General features: G+C 42.0%; 1 protein-coding gene across 1 annotated transcript; it reads right to left on the reverse strand.

The window, feature by feature from the left end:
• Window positions 1-5,395: 5,395 nt before the first annotated feature.
• On the reverse strand, window positions 5,396-10,457 carry hhex (hematopoietically expressed homeobox). Its single transcript, XM_083786995.1, has 4 exons — window positions 9,284-10,457; window positions 6,280-6,458; window positions 6,033-6,083; window positions 5,396-5,795 (listed from the first exon to the last, which is right to left on the reverse strand). The coding sequence occupies exons 1-4, from the start codon at window positions 9,795-9,797 to the stop codon at window positions 5,535-5,537; spliced, it is 1,005 nt and encodes a 334-aa protein (XP_083643121.1). The 5' UTR covers window positions 9,798-10,457; the 3' UTR covers window positions 5,396-5,534.
• Window positions 10,458-12,924: the final 2,467 nt, after the last annotated feature.

A 12,924-nucleotide genomic window follows, 5' to 3' on the forward strand; every position in this document is an offset into this window, starting at 1 on the left:
GATGGGAAATCCCTGTCAGAGAAGCACTGCCAACATAGGCAATTGGCTCACAGTATGGTATTTTATACTGCATGTCCTGCCATTACCAGCAGCACATTGCAACATTTAAAGGGGCATGAAACCCTATATTTTGTATAGTTTGTATTCCTGTTCAGGTTAAAAACTGCAGCCGATTGGGGCGCCCGCTGGCCTATGGCGGTCCAGGCCTATGGCGGTCCGCATACCAGGCGCATGCCTCACGGTGTGTTGCGGGTTCGAGTCCAAAGCCAGACGATCTTTGCTGCGTGTCATTCCCTGTCTCTCTCTCTCCCCGTTTCCTGTCTCTCGTCACTGTGTGACAGAAAAGCCCAAAGGATATCTTAAAAAAAAGAACTACAGCCGATTATAGACATTGCAGACTAATATGCAAAATACGATAAGGGTATCGCAACAGGCCCACCTTTGCAGGTACTCGCTCCTGCGCCATCTGTGGGCCAGTGGCATCGCTCTCTCCGCCTCTCCTTCCCTCAAGGCACCGAACGGGACTCTGCATGGCAGGGGCGTCCTCCTCCCTGAGCCAAGACTAGGCTTGACCGCATACCTCAAACACAGTGCCAGCTAATAATGAGTGTGTTCGATTGGTGTGTCCAGAGCATGCCAATGTGCAATCTTGTGTTGCTTCTCTGTACTATAAGGTCAGTTGAAGGTAATTAAAAAGAAGGTAATTTTCAGCAATTTCCACCGGCAGATTCGTCACACTGGGACTCTGGGAGGCAAACTGCATTACATAAAGTTACATTACATGGCAGTCAATGAACACTAGCTATTTCTGAACGATTGAGACCTTTATAAAATACTCTGTCTAGGAAAATAAAAGAAGACATATCACACCTGTCCGTCTGTCAGTCAGTTCCCGCCTCCATATATGGCCGTTAGTCCATCACGCCTCGTGACACACTCCATATATGGCTGTCTCCATATATGAAGATCACGACACTGACCTCATCAAACCCTGGATAGCCATACATGGAGAAGACTGGATACTCACCTAGATCTGCATATATGGAGCTGGCAAGCAACTGTACATCTGACCTCAAACCCTTACATCTCCATATATGGAGCTGACCTGTTCTGACGTTGATCCATCCCCACGCATCCTTCCTCTTCCATAGTCTCCCATTTGACTGATACCTGTCCATTCAAACTCTAGACAGGCCCGACCCAAAGTTATTAGTGCAGCCGTGTCCGGCAGCCCGCGAAAACTAGAGTTCTCAACAGGGCCCTACCTGGGCCCTCAACCCTCATCAAACCCTGTGTAGACTCAAGACACTGCCCCCGCTGCCACCCTTAGATCTCCATATATGGAGCTGACCTGTTCTGACATTCCATATGTTGATCTGACCTCATCAAACCCTGTACACTCAAAACACACTCCACATGGCCAGACCTCATAAAACCCTGTACACTCAAGACACGCTCCATATATGGCCAGTAGCCTACAGAATTCATTCCATGTGTTGAACTGACCCCCCATGCCAAAGCGCCAGCAGTCTGCTGTCACCCAGGTGGATGCATGCTTTCTCGCCCTTGGTTTAATTTACTCATGAGACAGACTTTTGCACACTCTCTGAGTTGCAGACCGGTCATTGTTGATTATTCGATTAATTTAGCTGGGGACCCTCTGGAACTCCTTCAAGGACCCCTGGGGGTCCCCAGATGCCTTGTTGAGAACTAGTGCCATAAGGAACATACAGACAGTATAAGCATGCAGGGTTGTACACAAAGCACCTCCTGAATAAAGGTGTTTTTATGAAGAGAGATACAACCACAAGCCTGATTTTGAAGTCTTGTAAATTGTTGTCTGTAGTCTCGTGGATCATAACCACAGCTATAGGACACCAGCCATATAGTTCTATAATGTAATTCAATTGTTTTATTAGATGACATTTCAATTATGACAACTTGAAAGGGCTTGGGTGAAATACCTCAGGGTAGGTTCCCTGATTTTTCATGCTATAAACACAAAATCTCATGTATTTAGAATAAGTTCAGGGCCCATAGGCTACTCTCCTAAACCCTTCACAAGCCCTGATTCACCCAACAGATTCACCATGCAGGAAATGCCTGTATAGGGTACTCATGGAAACAATAGTAGATTACATGTGTCTGTTCTCTGTTGAGATAGCAGACGTTAGTATAGGCTCCTTCCACAGCCTGCATCTGTCTGTCTGTCTATCTATCCATCGTAGCGGGCCCCAATGTCGATTATAAAAACATTTTGTCTCTCTCTGTGTGTGTGTGTGTGTGTGTGTGTGTGTGTGTGTGTGTGTGTGTGTGTGTGTGCTTACTAGCTTATAGTTTACTCACCCAATAATTATGTAGGCTATTGCTGACATTTGGGGTCAGTGTAGCGGACCCAGCTGGCCATGAAAAGGTTGAAGACTGAAATGATGATTTTGAAGTTTCTTTATTAAATCAACGTAGAACTGACAAGAGAAAAGGCAAACAAATGCATCATAAATCAGATACAATAAACATCCATTATCCAACATCTCATTATCAGTATAACAAACAAGTTCCAATAAACCATATAATTACATATATATCCCATACAATACACTATAAAACTTCCATATAAAAATGCCATATGAAAACCACCACAATAAACCTCAGACAATAAACCACAAGAATAAGACCCAGTCAGACCAAATAAACATTAAAAAGAGATTCACCTTGTCCCCTTTCCAGCTTGGTGCTAAAGTGGCATGTGCTTCATTGCATGGCGTCCATTTGTTTCATAAAGTTTGGCCGTGAGTCCTTTCCTTAGGCCTTCCTTTCCATAAGCCGGCCCTTGACCAAACATTCCATAAACACAATTTGTGTACTGGTCCCATAGTGATGCCATTCTCGCTCCTTTACCACTGAGGCCCTTTTATTGTCTACTCTTGCTATCTGCAGCACCATGCTGGGCGTCGGCAGCACAACAGGTGAACTTCATCAACCCATCAGTGCCCATTGATGTGCTCCTGAAGTTTGAACAGGAAACATAAAGACAAATAAAGGTCTGTAAGACCCAACATGGCAGGAACCCCTTCACAATAAAAGTTTCACCATCCCGGGGTCCGTTACAATCAGCTATATATTGTTTCATATCTAATTTCATATCCATTTGAAGGTTCTGGCAGAAACGTGTATTTGGTCAAATATTTCCACTTTTCCACGAGTTTCATTGCGTCTCCTCCAGAGTGAGCACTGAGCATAATGGCTACATGGCATGCGGTTTGCGTGGTAATTAATGACACCTGGCAGGCCCGGGCCTCATTATGTTAAATGATTTAACATACAAATCATTAAATCTAAATCTACAAAGTATCTTGGACCACTTCATCACTTTTCAGCCTTCCGGTATATCTTCATATAATTGGTCATATTAACTAATATTCATTATAAAAATAAATTTCTTTACGCAGTCTATGGGCAGTTCCGATTCAGAAACCCGTCCACAAGGCACTAGTGACATCATGATGGGAAATCCAAGCTAATAAAAACGGCAGGCTTTCTATTAAAAAGTTGCAACGTGAATGTGAAATGTGCAATGTGAAAATGAAAGCCATCGTTCTCACGATAATAAAATTCTATAAATATTAAAAATAAAATAGATATTGTTTAAAATAAAATCTGTCTAACGATGATGTCTGAACTATAAACAGCCCTTCATATGAGACACATAGACCAGGGGGGGAAAAATCTATCATGAACATTAGTGATTGAGGACTAATAAAATGAAGATATACGTTAATATACGTTAATGACTATCTCCGGGGTTTTTTTTTAAGGAAAAAATGGCTATTAAAGTATGATATTTGTGGAGTATATGCCTACGCCGTCGCTAATAATAATTAAAGGACCTATAACATAAAATTCAACTTTTTCCATTTCTTTTGTGTTTTTGGGGCTCCCATATGTGTTTTCTATCCCCACAAATAACCAATTTTGAACAATCAGGCTTTCATATCATACAGGTGCTTTAATGGAAATCGCTCTCAGGAACAGCTCAACTGATTTTGGCCTCATCGTGATGTCACCAATGTCACCCTACTTTGTATAATTCCTCCTCTTCTTTAGTCTTCAGTTCCAAATTTGCATTTCCACTTTGTTTACAATGTCCACCATTGTTGATTTTCCAAGCTAAAATGGAATGGAAACAAGCCTGGTTTTATCTAGCATCAGTATTATAATAATGACTCAAATATTAAATAATCTGCATATCAGCACCCCCACCACCTCAGGATATTGTGGTACTGCATCTAAAACTGCTTTCAAAGTCCAGAAAGAAATGACAAGGACTATAGTTATATCAGAGTGGTGATTGAGGCTCAAACCATTAGAAATAACTTTGAGGGACATAGACAATATGATATTAAATATTAAAAGCAGTTTTAAAATGCATGTTATTTGCGCTTTAAAGTGTATATATACTGTTGGCCTATAGCCTAATATTTGTGGGGATGCCAGAAACTTCTGCAGGCTATATTCACTGTAGGCCTATCTCAAGATCGTATTTATCTATGCTACAATGAAGTGGGCTAAATACTTTCCAACACTATAAAACACCAAGTAACGGTTAAGACATTGTATTTAATGCATAGTGTTCTCTCATTATCATCACAGTTTTATTTCACAAACAATTATGCAAATGCATAATTTGAGTAGCATATACAAACTATACCTCAGAGGCAACCTAAATCAAGACATTCTTTATTTATTTTGTATGTTGCTACTTACTTGCTACATATCACTCCATGCTGCTATAATCAATTATATTTATTTTCAATCCATAAAACGGGCATCACTGAAGAGCCTATAACATCCAAAAAGATCTAGTGCTGGACGGACTAATCTATAGGGTCTATAGACTCTATACAGTAATTTACAGTGCGTGTCGACGGGGGGAAAAGGAAAAGTAAAACACATTAACAACAGACACAAAATACAGTAGTCTACTACATATGTACAAAATACTAAACATATTGTTTAGAGACTATAGCGACAGCCCGGACGATAGAAAACAATAGCAGGACATTGACTCATGCTGCATCATGGCTATTCATTTTATAGGCCTACAGTGAATGAAAAGTATAGCTTACATAACAGACAGACAGGCAAACAAACAAACAAATAAAACGTCAGTAAAATTAAGAGCGAGTTCAGTGTTTTAAAATATTGTCCTCCTCCTCCTCTTTCCAAAGCGCACCCGCTTCGATACGTACGAACCCATAATCAGTATATGTATCATGTTCTTATCAAGACCAAGACATATACCTCTTAAGGCTCTTAAAAGGTCCAAAATTACACTTGTAATTTCGTTGTCAGTTGATTAATTTCAACGGTCGGCGGCAGTGGGTTATTTATGTAAATGTAAACAACGGAGCCAGATAGAACGTGTTTCAGAAAAGGCCTACACAGTAGGCTAAATTAGTGGTCATTAACTCCCGGTGTGAGTGCGTCCACTGTCTCCAACGATGGATATAAAGCCATTCAATATTAATGTAATCTCAAAACTGTGGATTGAGCTGAAACTCGTCGTCCTCCTCAATGTCCAGTTCTCTGTCCGTGTCGTCGTGTGAAATGTCCGAGTCCATGTCTCTGTGGGACAGCGGGGAGGAGGAGTGCAGAGAGCGGCTTTGGGACATGTCAGAGACCGACACCTGGTGCCTCTGATCCGAACCATGATGTGGGTCTGACGCCTCCTCGCCTTTACTCCTGCTGCCGGCAGAACCTCCGTCGTCCTCCGCCTCCTTCTTACCTGGATTCTCCTGCAGATCGAGACATAAATATATTGTTTAATTTACTGACCTATACTTCAGCACCGATGAGGAGGACAGTTCCAAAATCATGTAGGCCTATAGCGATTATACGTTACGCACAATGCGCAATACACAATACGCACGCAATAAATATTGGCGTTTCCATTGTTAGCAGGTGAATTCCAAAATTAAAGACAAAATAACAATCATACAATTGTCCCTTTTGTGTTCCAACCTTGTCCTCACCTGTTTTAGTCTTCGCCACTTGGCTCTTCGATTTTGGAACCACGTTTTAACCTACAGGAGAAAACAGAAATAGCGTGTGAGCGTTTTTATTGTCCGATGTCGGTCTCAATATGAGCCAGAGCCTCCTAAACTCCACGAATACCGGAAGACTCGCCCCGTGGTGTTGTTCAGCTAACGCAATAGCCCTGCCCAATTTAAGAAAGTTGCGTGCTCATTCATTATATTTTCCAAATTAACTGAAGCTCACCTGTCTCTCGCTTAGTTGTAACATCTTGGCCAGCCGTTTTCTTTCGGGCGGTGAAAGGTACTTCTGCGTCTCGAACTTCTTCTCCAGCTCAATGGTCTGGTCGTTGGAGAAACGAACTTGACCACCTTTTCTTTTGTGTAAAGGCCGCTGGATGAATGGAGTCCACAGGAGTGGTTTTCCTTTGGTAAAAAAAAGAAAGGGAAATATTAAATACAGGTAGAAGTGGTTTTCCTTTGGTAAAAAAAAGTTAAGACAAATATTAAATATAGGCTATAACTATAGACTATAAATATCAATTAGCGCCATATGGGCCGTATTTAGACAGCAATCATCACAAATTAACACATTTATTTCACTCCTATATGCGTGAGTAGTTTGTTTAATTTGTTTAATTATTAACAGAGAGACAACTAAATCAGATTACTGCCATCGTTAGCCCATATAGGCCTATTCTTTATTACAAATGAAATGAATAACATGAATCTGCCTGGCTGATGGATAAGGGATAAGGCTTTGTAATAATAGCAAAGCCAAAACAAATCAAGAATGTGTTCTCCTTTGCCCGTTTCCTTTCCTGTTAATGGCTCTAAAGAAAACAATAATAATGAGTGTGACAGCCTTGGCGTGCTGCGTGCGTGCGATGCTTTTAAGGAAGGTCGTGACAGAGTGAAAACTATGGGCAAATATCCGCTCATGTGCTTCCTGCATCTGTGGCCTGATTATAGCCGATGATGGCATTCACTTAAACACAAGTCGTTCCCTCTTCTCCACCACAAGCGGTTACCGTTTAAAGGGGTTGTTCACCCCCCAAAATGACTTTTTTTTGTCACGTTCCTGATCGAATATATAGGCTATATTCGATTCATTGAAGTTAATAGGCCAAGGCAAAACTTAAAAGCTTTAAAAAGTATAAACTCTAAAACAACTCGTGTCAACATAACTGAAAGTGATATGACTATACATATAATTAAGCTTGGCCTCCTTGCTGTCTTCAATTCATCAAATATTGGAATTGCATCAGGACTGCGAAGATAGAAGAAACGCAATTAGGACCAAATAAATACCCCATCGATAAGTTCACAAAGGCAGGCTTTTAGAATAATGTCGTATTACTCAGTCATAGACATATATGCTAGTCGATGCATGGTGTCGCTTGTCAAAAAAGAACAGTTCTTTTCGGCATAGATAACCTCGTGGAGTGTAAAATATTAAGCATATAGGCTATAGCAATAATGTGACCAACATTTCAGAATTCCTGCAGATTTTATGTTACCTTTTCCTCAAGCACATCAAAGATTTTTAATTGACCAAATTCTTCTACGCCGCACTGGCCTGAATTAATAATAAACGATCCTCATTGGGCCTTTACAGACCTATTAAAAAGCTTAATCACACCAAATAATCTGCATGGAGCCATGGAATATAGACTATACGCCTGACTTCGTATTTTTTCCCCATTATCTGAGGGAGTATTAGCCGTCTTGATGTGCATGCGTTGTCTTGTCTGTGTGTCTTTGGTTTATTTTAATAAAAGAAAGTCAGTCACACATCCTCGATGGCTGCCCATACCAGTCAGCCAGAGGAAGTGCAACACTATGTGCAAGAACGGATCCCGGGCTATCAGAGGCCGAGTGTTTCCTGAATATGTCTGTATTGAGGATGTCGATAAAATAATCAGCAACGTGCAGCGGCCTCCCGAGGAAGCGGCTGGCCGGGGGTGGCCCGGGTTGGCCAGGAAAACATTTAACAGCTTCTGAAACCAGATTTACTCCTATCGAGAGGCTCACAGCTTCCTGTATGAACGGAAAGGGGGTCTGACTCGTTTCAGCGCTGCTGCAGAACAGAGAACAGTGGGGGGGAGGAGAGAGGGACGGTTCGGTAGACACGCGCGCGTACACACACACACACACACACACACACACACACACACACACACACACACACACACACACACACACACACACACACACACACACACACACACAGAGCGACAATGCAGCGGTGAAATAACAAGTGATTTAGAGCCTAGTGTGTTTTAGTCACTGGCTGAGCTGGTCCTCAGATGTTTCAGAACAATGGGACGCAGGAAGACAAGTCAAGGCTGCCACGGACAAGACTGAATGGTGTTGTTGGAACACAAATGTGTGTCTGTCATAAACGCATGGCCGTATAGCCTATACAGCTTGACACTATTTCAGTAAATAGTGTCAAGTGTCAATATCCTTTTAAGAACCTACAATTGAGACTCAGAGACTGTATAGCCTACTTTTAAAGAAAAAGTAAAAAAATAAAATGCTAATAATTATGCACATAGGCATATGCGAAGTTCATTCAGTAAGTTCCATTAAAAGCCGATTAAGGGGTTGTAAGCATGCACCGTGTAATGACAAAAAAGTCCTCAGTAAGCATTGTAAAGTTTGTATTGTGCAAACATGATGTAGGCTAGTAACAAGTAACAGGGCTCAGACATGCATGACGAAGCAGCACGCACAAAGAAAACACAGACAGGGCTTTTCTTCCGCAAATCCGCACGCACCAAGCAGTAAAAGGCCGAGAGTGAGAGTCACTCATTCTGCAAATATGGCGAAAACAGATAACGATATAATTATGAAAGTATTTCCCCTAAAGATCTGTCAGAGTACAATGTCATCCGACTATAAATCGCAGCTATATACCAACATGAGGCCGCCACGGCTATTAAGGCCATCAGTCGATATGGTGTCAAGTCAGCTGTCAACTTGCTTCACGACTTCATCATTATTTGAAAATTCTGCATTATTGATTATAGATCAGGCTATAGCATATATGACATTTTACGCAGTAAACACCTGCACCGGGCTGCACGACTTCGTCGAAGAATGCGCATACTCGACAACGCATCGATCGCGCGTTTATGGACTGTCAAATTACAAAATATAACAAAAAGTGTAATTTGCAGGCAGCCCACTCGGAGTTCCAACACACGCGCATGCATGCAGGATTCAATTGTGCTATAATAACTTACCGAGAGGGTCGTGCCTGAGCAGAGCGTGTGCGTACTCCCCCATGGACCGGTGGTGATGGAACGGGTATATGGAGGTCGCAAAGGCTCCCGTGGAGGCGTAGGTGGCCGTCAAGGCCGCGGCCGCCGCGGCTTGATGGTGGTGGTGGTGGTGGTGCGACAGAGCCGGGTGGATGGGCGTGGGTTCGTAGATGTGCGTGCGGTAGGGAGAGGGCGCGATCAGACTGGTGAACGAGGAGTTTGGAGACGGCAGCAGGGTCGGCGTGGTGGTGGGGACCACCGGGAGATGATGATGGTGGTGATGCGTCGTGGAAGAGACGGAAGATGAGGATGAGGAGGTGGGAGAGGGAGAGGAGGAGGAGGACGTGGCCGTTGTTGCGCCGTTCCTCCCGAGGATGTCGTCGATGTAGAACGGGGTCGGGTCGCGGTGACTCGGCTGGAGAGGAGTCGGCGCGTAAAAAGGAACGCTCATGGTTGAGGACGCAGCTGAGCCGCTGTGATGGAACTGCTGCTGCATCGTCTTCTTAATTCTGATCAGAAGATGAGGCTACTTCCAATCCAATGCCACAGAGGATAACTCCTCAATAATTCGCTTCTCTCTTTCTTTATAGGCGGATGTTTTTATAAGGCTTGTTTGTCCACTAACAGTAGCCTATAGCCTTATTTCAGGAGACCAGTGAAGAACCCTTTGCCAAAAAAACGCCGGTGCTGCAGGTTGAGCATTCTACAGGAGGACATATAGGCTATAACTTCCACAGTAAAGACGTCCTCTTCAAGAGCTGCCTTTATATTCTATCCACATCTATTCGTGACACTTTACCATGGGTAAATGTGTGTATCGTGAGTGTGTGCGTGATGTGTGCGTGTAGGCAGGCTACCCATCGGAGTGGCACTCAGACAGGGTCTATAAAGTGGTGAGCTAACGACGGTTTTGGGACCGTTGCCTCATATCTCTGCTGCATGTGGAGGAGGAGGAGATAACGGGACGGCAGACTTCCTGCAGGTGGCCAGAGGGCCGCTCTGATTGGCTCACGGCTCGACTGGACTCCCACGTTGTGAGGTTAATGTTATCAAGCTTTTTATGCCTGGACAGTGCGGCCATGCAACTTGCAAGGCTGTGATCACCATCATTAATGTCTTATAATTAGGTTATTATTAGTGTTATTATTATTACACATGAAGCTAAATTGTTTGACTCTGTAGTTAAAAACACTGTTTAGCTATTATTATTATTAGTAGTATAGGCTAATAGTATTATCCCTGTTGTTATTATGATTATTAGCATACTAATAGGCTATTATTATTATTAGCATAATAATAACAAGCTATTATTAGGCTATTTCTTGTCTTGTCTTGTCTTGTCTTGTCTTGTCTTGTCTTGTCTTGTCTTGTCTTGTCTTGTCTTGTCTTGTATTGTATTGTATTGTATTGTATTGTATTGTATTGTATTGTATTGTATTGTATTGTATTATATAGTTGACATTAGTAGACACTTCTTCTATAGGCCTATACCTGAAGGCAAATAGCCCTAAATAGAATGTGACGTTTATGTTTTTACGCATGGCTACAAATCGTTCTGGATTTGACTAGTCACACATGTGTGAATGTTATCTATAACGATGCAGCTTACAATACAAGTAATCACAATGGACACCTGCGCAAACATCTGTACTAACGGTAGTGTTGAGTGATTAACTCATGATTTGAATGAATGCTGGAGGAGAGGCGCGTCCTCCATCAGTAGCCGGTTAGGTTATCGTGATAATAACACTATAAACGTTAGTCGCTCTAATCTAATGGCTCACTAGTTGGATCATATGCGCACATATCGTTTCCCCAGATTAGTTAAACAGTAACGAATGACTTCTCTGTTTCAATGTTATCAAGCGGCACAAAAACGGGCCCGTTGTCTGATCTCCAATTCAAATGACACTGCATGCATCATGGCATCATGCATGCATGCAAAGTTAAATCGGATGTCAAGAACTTCCACAGAAAGGGAGTTTGAATTTCAAGGGAAAGTGAACCGGATTGACTGGTTGAGTCTATTAGGAAATGTCAAATGTGCCCATATAATCATGCAATCGCATGTGCCATCTATGAGTTTAATATGGAAGGTTAAGAGAACAGAGTAAGGGCAACCATGGGAAAGGAATAGCTCCGGACGACTAGCATATGCCAGTTAAATTATACTGACTGTTAAGGGCTTGATTTAATTCACCTCAAATGAACAAATTTGATATTATTTTTTATATCCCCTCACCCAACTCAACAGTGGTCCCCAGGTTGATTCTTAGTTAGGGTGGTGGTCCCCAGGTTGATTATTAGTCAGCGTGGTGGTCCGGTTCATAATCAGTTGAAAACCCCTGATATAGAAGGATCAACGTGGCTACATATTTAAAATGAAATGGATATACCGATATATGGCCAATTGGCTAATAATAGGCCTAATAGGATAATAATAATATTAATAATAACAATGGGCTATTTATCACGTCAATAAGGACCGTTACATTGATATAGCCTATATTGACCTGCTTATTTTAAATAGCGGATCTACAAGCTCATCACTTTGCATCATCAAGATCGGCTTCTTTTTCGAATAGGGTCTTTACTTTATTTACTTTGTAGGTTTATAGGGTTAAAACTTTAACTAATTTGACCCCTGTCGCCCCATCAATTAAGGAAGGACCACTTTGAGAACCATACATTTACTGTTTCGTATAAATGGCCTATACCGGTATATGCTATCAATGGTTTCAATTATTAGACCGTCACTATACCCTTTGAATTCAACGGTTCGATCTCGTGCGTCCGTATTCTATATAGAGGCATCACGCCCCCTAACTGACAACTTTCTAACGATTGTGATTTAGATAAATGGACAGAGAGTAAACAGGGGGATATGATTGAGGAACCTCGAAGACGCATCGCTCAACATCAAAGACAATCACTAAATGGCTAATATTTGAATTGGGACAATCATTGCAGGTCATTGATCCGACCCGCCCCCCGTGGCGTCAGACTCATGTCCAAAAGCATGTTGATGACTGGACAGAGGAGACGCTTGGTCACTGTTCTGGCGCCGGATATAGAGGCCTATACTCACTCGGCATTCATCATGATCTAAAACAAACAAAAATAACACCTTGTTTTAAAATACCAAGTTCCTTTTTGGCTTGGCTAGGAATTAGGCCTTTATCACCCTCCTTGACTATTCGTCCTATAAGCCATAATCTGCATTAGCCTGTGTGATCCAGACCGCTTTAGAAAAAGACGAATTTATAGCGAATCAATCAATCTATGGAATCAGGCTGGATTCCAGGCTAATGGACCATTATAGCTATAGGCTTACATTACAACATTTTTTATTTTAATATGAGAACACGAAAACGGTGTGTTAGAGATTGGCTTGGCTCATACTCATTGGACGACATAGGCTAGTAGCAAATACTCTGGGGATTTATGCAATTTAGAGAAGAATAAACAAGACATTTGGATCAGAACAATCAAGTTGACTATGAGTAAGCTACTGACAAAATACAAAACCCTGTTTCCTATATAAATTACCGGGACATCATCATTTAAGGTAGGCCTATTAACAAAATAAAAATATATCAAAACAAAAATATGAATCAGATTGT

The sequence above is a fragment of the Protomyctophum parallelum genome (genome assembly GCF_964188405.1).
Source record: "Protomyctophum parallelum genome assembly, chromosome: 17".
Taxonomy (NCBI): domain Eukaryota; kingdom Metazoa; phylum Chordata; class Actinopteri; order Myctophiformes; family Myctophidae; genus Protomyctophum; species Protomyctophum parallelum.